The following is an 8,173-nucleotide window of genomic DNA, read 5'->3' on the forward strand; positions in this document are numbered from 1 at the left end:
GAGGGGTGGGATTCCTTCACAGAAATGCTACGCACTATCTGGATATTTTATTGTGTCTGTAAAAGTCAAGATTGGGACTTCAAGTTCTCCCTTTGTGGATACATTAAATATATCCAATTATTCAAAATCAACTCTTACGGAAATAAATTCCATCTTTCAAATTTTGTTATTTTAGCTAGTATGCAATTTTAAAAACCAGGCAACACTGAATTTATGAGCAAAGATGTAATTCTACAAGACAACAAAATAAATCCCTAACCCAAAGGAAAGCTAAACAGGATGCAAATTATAATCAAACTTCAACTTCTTCATTATACAATAAAAGTTTTAATAAATAACCAGAAACACACTTCACCAAATTGATGGGTTGGAGTTTATTTAGTGTCAAACTCAACATATCCTTTGTTTAAAAGTTGACATATCAAAGTGAACATCTAATCAATGATTGCAATGAGGACAATTGTAGAGCAGCAACCCAAACAATCCTAAAATAAAACACAAAACAAGACGTAAAAAATGTTCCAAGTATTCTAGAAGCACAGCAGTATTTTAACAACAACAAAAAAAAAAAAGCACATTGTACTTGACAGTTGAGATGTAAGCAACAGTTGAAAGAAAACAAGCCGGTCAGAGATGCATGGACAGTGAGCTCGGACTGTAGTGTCCATCCAGCAGGTGATCTGGACAGGTGGTGAAGCCAATCTTCCCCAAACCTGAGATGGAACCGCAAGAAAACGCATTTAAAAAAAAAAATTAAACAGTCAGATTCATTAAATGTCTCAGTTAACTTTACTAAAAATCAGCTTGATAAAAACAAAGAAAAAGACACCTTGGGTTGTCACCAACGGGGTTGGTTGGGACCGCGGAAAGGTGGTGCGCGCTGACGCATCACTCTCATGTTCCGGTATTTGGACATGATACTGTAGCTTTTTCTGAAGACTGGTTTAGGATTCAGAAAAGGACGTGGTATCAAAGTCTCCTAAAAAGGAAAAAGAAATGAGACTTTCAGTGGATTGATTGCTTTTCCAAAAAAATCTCAGGATGAAGAAAGCTTTACAGAACTAACCATGAGTGGTCGTCTAATATGTCCTTGCATTTCCATGCCCATCCTCCTTGGACCTGCAGGAAACCGTCCCCTCTGCTAAAAAAGAATAAACAAAATTGGAAATGTCCTCATTTGTCTAAAATCAATTCTTCTGCTTTCTTAAATTGTAACCGTAGAGAAACATTCAATATTGGTCATGTATATTTTAAATGAAACATAATTGTATTTTTCTACCTTGTACTTTGAATCAAAGCTTGCACTTTGTTTTTCAAAGAAAGTTCAATATGGAAAAATGAGTCTGAATGATTTCCTTACCTGAAAAGGTGGTGGCCTCCTGAAAGGCCGTGTGGGCCTGCTACTGTCCTGCATTGGATTAAATGGTCTACAAAAATAACGATCACAAAACAATATTATTATTTTGATCAAATATTTTAATTTCAACAACATTTAAAACATATTTGAGTGTTTTAGTTGCTTGGATATTTTTCAGTAAAGGCCCTGTTGAACCAATCAGTCCTAACTTGTCCTTATGCAGCCAAGTAAAACCAAAGATGTGGACCAGAGTACTTAAAAAATATGCATGCATAAAGGGGAAGTGGAGTAATTGTTGGGTTTATAAGATTTGTACCTAAACACTCTCTTTTCCAAATATCCACGTTTTCTGTCTTCGGGTGATCTGGAATTGGCAGATTTGGAGCGTCGCCTGTTGGGTGTGGTGTCTTCATCTGAACTGTGGTCTAGAGGAGAAATAAGGACAACATCCTGTCAGGAAATGCTACATAAACAGAGCTGGAAGAACATGACAAGAGCAAACACTCACCTGTCTTTGACTTTGGGCTGGAAATTTTTGGAGGAGAGCAGTCTTTAGAGGAGGAACTGGGCCCGGGAGGCCAGTGAGACAAAACTACAAGATCCCGTTTCTCTATTGGAGAAGACCTGTGAAGTCCAAAAAGATGGTTCGTACTTCATTTTTAATCCTCAACAGCCTTTACTTTATTTGCATGTTAAAGAACTCTGAAAAAGAAAATTACACTAACCCTTCAGCTCTTAAAGAAATAAGCATTTCAATCCAGTAACATGTCTGATAAGTTATAAGTAAGTCATCACTTGGGGTACTTACAAAAACTATGGCAAGTCCATGCTCCTTTAATCCTATTTTGTAACCTGATTCAATCTGAGCTCTTTCCATTTATTCTGCAGATATTAGAGCCAAATCTTGGGAGGACTTTGCCCGGCCTAAATTAAACCAAGTCTTCCATCGGCCTTCTGAGGAACACAGCGGGCAGCTTCTTGACTTGAGTGCAGGACTGGAGATCCGTTGGTTTCATCCAATTGGTTTTTTTGAGTGCTCTTGAGTCTTGGTTTCCATCCATGAGAGCGTCACAAGACAGACCTTTAAGTGCTCGCAGACCTCTTTATTCAAGTAGAAGGAAGAACGTTTCCAAACCAAGGACCGAAGCTTCTTTCCACAACTGCTTTTCCACATTTCAAGCGAACGGGCTTCCGGTGTTGGAGATGATTGCAGCATTGGTTGTCTCCTCAAGACAAAGATGATTGAAAGAGGTCTGTAGACAAGATGGACAGATCCACTTTCCTCTTCAGATTTAACATCAAGTTATGGTTGGAAGAAGTGAGAAAATGCTGGGATGTAATGAGTCATCTCCATCAAAGGCCAACATCTATTCATGACGATTTTCTCCAAAGACACATACATCCTCTGTGCTAGTTGACTTCACATAATTGGCAGGGCAACTGGATTTAGAAAATCTGAAACGATGGGAAGATGAAGGCCAGCTTTCCTTGCGATGAGAGTATTTGTAATCTGTTTTGTTTTCAAATTCTTCTGTCAAACTTGGGTGTGAATGCTGTCAAAACTTCTCATCCTTTAACAGTAATTTAAGCCTTTTTTTATTTCACTTCTGTATTTTCTTTTTCTAATTCAGAAGGGACATGTCCACCTGATGGTTTTTAAGGTGTAAAAGAGTTGACTCGAGCAGAAGCAAATATCAATCTTGATGCACTTCCAGCATTCTTGTCCGACTAACATGTAGAACATTCCTTTAGCGGAGCTTCTGCAGCTTTTTGTGGTGCTAAAGAGGCACAACATTAAGGGGCAGAGATTGGCTTTATGTGGCATGAGGACAAATACAAGTCGGGTTCCTTTTCAGTGTTTTATCCTGAAGCTTTCTACTTTGGTGTTAGCAGAAATGGATCTTCCTGAGTTTAACTATTTCACACTGGTTTCCTCTTCATTTAGACACTGGACAAACTTGTGTCAACTACTGTGGGGGGGATTTTTCATTGCCAAGTTAAAGGCTTTAGCATGTCTTCTTTGCAATCATCGGCAATCCTACATGGACCTTAAGGGGGTCAAATACTTGGCATTACTTTTTGAAAGAGTAAGTCTTGAAGTGATAAAGCGATCTCCAGCTGTTGCAATCCAGGGATGACTTGTCAATAATGTCTCATTTCTGTGGTCTCTTTGACTCATCAGGGTCTTCCACTTTGTTCCAAATGGGTTCTTGAGGATTTATCAGGGCATAAATCGCTACCACTGAGGACTGGATTCTCTCTTTCTTCAGGGTTACCACATTTTAAAACTGCTCAATGAAGGCGTCAGTTATATTGGGTCATTGGTGTCCTCTTCTTTTGATGCATTCACTTTTTTGCATCTGACTTTCTTTGGTGTAAAGATCTTTGCCGCATTGTAAAGAGATTTCATGCTGAACACATTGTGCATATCAAATCTTCTGTAACCACAGCTCAACATATTCCCCCCCCTCCAAGTCTTCAATTTTCTTTTGCTCTTGAAATTTATAGCAGAGCAATGTTTGAAACTGGAGCATGCCATTTTTTCATCCAACTTGAGAGGTGGGTATTTTTAGGGACTCAGACATGGAGGCATTTCAGACACTTTGTAGATCAACCGAATGAATCACTGTTGCACATTAGCTCATGACATCTCCATTTTCCACTGCTGGCACTCTTTCACACATTCTTTCTTGACCTCCTAATCATCATCAAGCCCCTGCGAACAGCGCTACAATGAAAATACCATACCTGTGCGGGTTTAAGGAGCGGCGGGACTCCACCTGTTCGTTTCCTGTGCCAGAGTCACTTGAGGACTTGCTTGCATTGCTTTCGTCACTGGATGATGATTCTTGTCGTTTTGGCCTGCGTGGCTCTTCTTTCTCAAGAGAAACAGCGTTGGATTGGAAACGCTTCTTTCTGAGGGCGAGCACAGAGCTGGGGGTTCCATGTGCAGCTACGTCGCCCAGGCGAGGCCTGGGTTTGACAGTTGAAGGGATTCTGAGCATCATGAGAGACTCTGCTCTCATGTGTTGACTCTTAACTAGGAAACTTCTATCTCTAAGAGACAAAGGCTTGCCACCAAAAGGCCTGGGGGTACTTAGTAGCTGAGGCCTCTCCCTTCTGGGGTACTTAGCAGGGCCGTGCTCAGCTGCAGGGTCTGAGGAAGGCATGCTGATGTTTTCTATCCTCCTCTTGCGTGGTGGCGGCCCTTGCCTGTCCTGGGGGCTCCGCTGGAAGGAGGACGGTGGAAAGTGGCCTCCTCTCCATGAGGGGGGTCTGTAAGGGGGTTGGCGAGGGACATCCTGTCCCCTCTCTCTACTGTGGGATCGGCTGCCCTGCCTCTCCACAGGACCGCGCTGCCGCCGGGACTCTTGTTCAGATGACCACCTGCATATCCACCAAACAATAGAGAAATCATTACAATGATGGATCCACTGTCATTGCAAGAGGGAGGTGGAATTTTGACTTTTAGCTTAAACGTAGCCCCTTCACAAGCCAAGACATACAAACAGGAAGTAGAGGTTAACTTTCAAAGAGCAATTACAGACGTAACCATCCTCCTCTATATATGAATGTATATCAGACCCCTGTCACTTCTTCATCACACATAATGAACTGGGACAGAGTAGAGGTCTTCAAAAAAAAAAAAAAAAAAAAACACCCTTGGTGACCAGGAGAAACGGTCAGTTTCTGACCATCTCTGTAACAATTTTAACCAGCTTGGGCTGCTGCTTCACTCCTGTACCTCTCTGTACACGAGCCTCTCCCATGCATCTCTCTGGGGCTCCTCTGTGAGCCAGAGGGCCGTGGCTCTCCATTGTGTGGAAGAGGGAATGATCCAGAGTCTTCCCAGCGCTTCAAGCCACGACCCGAGTGTTCATAGGGTCTTCCTCTTAAAGGAGGGCCTCGTCTTCGCTCATCCTGTGGAGGGAAGCCGGCCTGTCTTTTGGCGCCTCTGAATGATCCCTGGTAAGTTGGGGCGGGGCCAGACCTTCTGTCTGGTGGGTGGTTTCGATTTTGTCTCGGGGAGGGTGACCTCGGGCCTGAGGGGTGGCCATGGAAAGGTGGGTTTCTTTGACTTTGGTGTCCGTGTGTTGGACCGTGAAAAGATGAACGGGGCATAATGTGGGGGGGTCTGTTAGGCCGAAACGGCGACTGCCTCCGAGAGCTGTGGTGTGGTTCCATTTTGGAAGGGTATGATTGAAAGGAATCCTGACTATGAGACTTCCAGTGACTAAAACGTGACTCCCTCTGCTCATCCATTTGAGGAACTCTTCTGCCAGTTGGCGGCTGTCCTCGTCCTCTACCTCTAGACTCTCTCCAGTTAACAGGGGGCCGAGGCGAGTAGCCCTGGTCATCTCTTCGATTTCTGGAGCTGGAGTTATAGTGCCCTTCATTAGGTCCATGATCACTTCCATAGGATCTAGAAGCACAAGAATAAAAACTCCATTGATTACTACATATACCACCACCTCATTTGAAATATTTTGAAACCATAAAAATTAAGAGTAACTGAAAAGAAAACCCTAAACTGGAAAAAAAAAACCTCACCTGGGTTTTATACGTGTTGGTCCAAATTGTGTTCGAACCATCTCTGGAAATGGCCGTTTAACCTACAGAAAAAAACAACAACAATAAAACAAGTTGTCAAAAGAACCATTGTAGATGTGATTATTAGGGCAGTCACTATGCAGTTTATACCTTTTTTTTCAGATAAACATGAACATTTTCGGAATTTCCTTTCTTGTTAAAACCGTCAAATTTAAAACCTTCGTAGAAAAATATGTCCAGTTTTATAGAATGAAAACAAACATCTGATCGTGATCAATGATTTGTGTAAATTTGACGAGCTGAACGCATTCGGTACAGGAAACACTGCACAGAAGAGATTCAGTGACAATGGTCTACAGTCGATCAGGACGCTAAACACAATCGCCCTAAAACAAGTCCCCAAAACTGTGAGGTTAACCACTTTGTGCTGAGGGTCCACTGTATTGAACGAAAAGTATTTTTTAAAAATACTGCACACTCATTATCCCAAGGTTTAATTCCTAAAAGATTTGATAAAAATATCCTGCAACTGATTAAATGTTACATGTTTTATTGACGAATCAATAAAATGGCAGACGCAACTTTCAGCTACCTCCATCAAAAGACCAAATAATTTTTACAAAGTCATTGTGGGGAGCAATAACAGTACAGAGGCTAGTAAACCCTTACAACAAACAGGTTATGTCGAACTCCACGCCAATGCAAATATTAGGTGCATAGTGTGGGATTCTGTAACTTTTTATGGCGACGTCCAAGAACAGCTGTTAAAACAGGGACTAATGTTATGTCAACACACTGATGATAATGCTACTTCTCTGTTTTTTTTAATCAATTACAATAATTTATTGACAATAAGTTTAACTGTTATAGAAAAATAGCTTTATAAATATAAATTATAACCCCATAAGTCTTTACAAAAGTACTAAAACTGTAAAGAACATGGTGTGTAGTTTGATATTCATAAGGTAATTACCAAAGTGATGACTCTTCCAGTCTCAGATTTTATTACCTGAACGAAAAACAATCTGGACCAAACTAAGGATTTAGTCGAAATAAACTCAAAAAAATTTTGGTATCACAACAGTTGGAGAGATCGATACCAAAAGTGCGTCACATAATGCAATAATACAATAATCTGGTCACTTATTCTTTTAAAAATGATACAAAAAATTAAAGCCTTGAGATTTTATTTCTTAGAAAATCAACAACTGACTATTAAATCTAAATGAGGGAAATAAATGTAACAATAAATACTTAAATACTATTTTCGTCTGTTGTGTAAAGTTTTCAGTGCAGCCAAACCCTAGTAGGTCACGATCACAACTGTTTCGATCGTTAATATAATCACATCAACACTTAATTGTCTTTGCTTTAAAACAAACTAAAATGTACCCAGCGTTAATCCAGCGAAATGGTTAACAAAATAAAATCCATCGTGCGTTTATATTCAGGTGGGTTGTGTTACGGTGAAGAAAGCCGCCTCAGTTTATGACCCGCTGAACAAGCGAAACGTGATTCCAATTTTAGCATTACGCAGCTGCCGACAAACGTCTCCTACGTTTCTTATTTTTCGCATAGAGTGGAGTCAAATATTTTAACTTCAGTGACCCTTATTCCGATCTAATGTTGCATCTAGTTTGTTATTGTCGATCAAAATGTAGTAGGCCGAGTCTTTACGTCGCGCTAACTACTAGCTAACTTAAATCAGGCTAAAGAAACTGAGCTAGCTCAGCGCCGATTAAAACAAAATCGCTTATTTCAGTTATTTTAGTACGTTACATGCAATAGACGAGGGAATTAAAAATAGAACTATAAACTATAGAGTTACTTACCAAACGCTGCCTGAGCGAAAGCTACGTGTATATAGGTGTGACACAGTTATCAACCGCACTTATCTCCCAACCACTACGAACAGTTAGTATGGTAAATTACAGCGCCCCCTGCCTCTGTGGAGTACAAATTACATAGACGTTCTTGGCTCGAAACACAGCAAGTTACTGTACTTCCAAATCAGGGCATATTACAGTTTAGTAGTCCTTGGTTTTATTTTATTTTCAATAAGTTACTTACCTTAAAAATTACTGCCATCACTTACTCTACTTCTGAATTGCTTTCATCAAAATAAAACACAACATTTAAAAACAGCACCATAATACTAAAATGTGTTTACCTTTAAAAGTGTACCCTTTGGGCTACACAGGGTACTGACAACATATTTTTTTATATGTATAAAAGGAAAGCAAGATGATAAAGCCACATTTATAA

At 40.4% G+C, this 8,173-nt stretch overlaps 1 protein-coding gene across 3 annotated transcripts; it reads right to left on the reverse strand.

Moving 5' to 3' along the window:
* Positions 1-350: 350 nt before the first annotated feature.
* Positions 351-7,843, reverse strand: LOC101166409 (serine/arginine repetitive matrix protein 1). Of its 3 annotated transcripts, none has more exons than XM_023962173.1 (10): positions 7,741-7,843; positions 5,909-5,970; positions 5,103-5,780; positions 4,106-4,744; positions 1,866-1,981; positions 1,674-1,782; positions 1,361-1,427; positions 1,067-1,138; positions 830-979; positions 351-713 (listed from the first exon to the last, which is right to left on the reverse strand). In XM_023962173.1, exons 2-9 carry the CDS (start codon positions 5,947-5,949, stop codon positions 839-841), a joined length of 1,863 nt encoding a protein of 620 aa, XP_023817941.1. In that variant the 5' UTR covers positions 5,950-5,970; positions 7,741-7,843; the 3' UTR covers positions 351-713; positions 830-838. The 3 variants fall into 3 exon arrangements, with proteins under 3 accessions (XP_023817941.1, XP_023817939.1, XP_023817938.1); XM_023962171.1 differs by having other exon boundaries at positions 351-718; positions 835-979; positions 1,067-1,141; XM_023962170.1 differs by having other exon boundaries at positions 1,067-1,141.
* Positions 7,844-8,173: the final 330 nt, after the last annotated feature.

The sequence above is a fragment of the Oryzias latipes genome, chromosome 14 (assembly GCF_002234675.1).
Source record: "Oryzias latipes chromosome 14, ASM223467v1".
Classification (NCBI taxonomy): Eukaryota; Metazoa; Chordata; class Actinopteri; order Beloniformes; family Adrianichthyidae; genus Oryzias; species Oryzias latipes.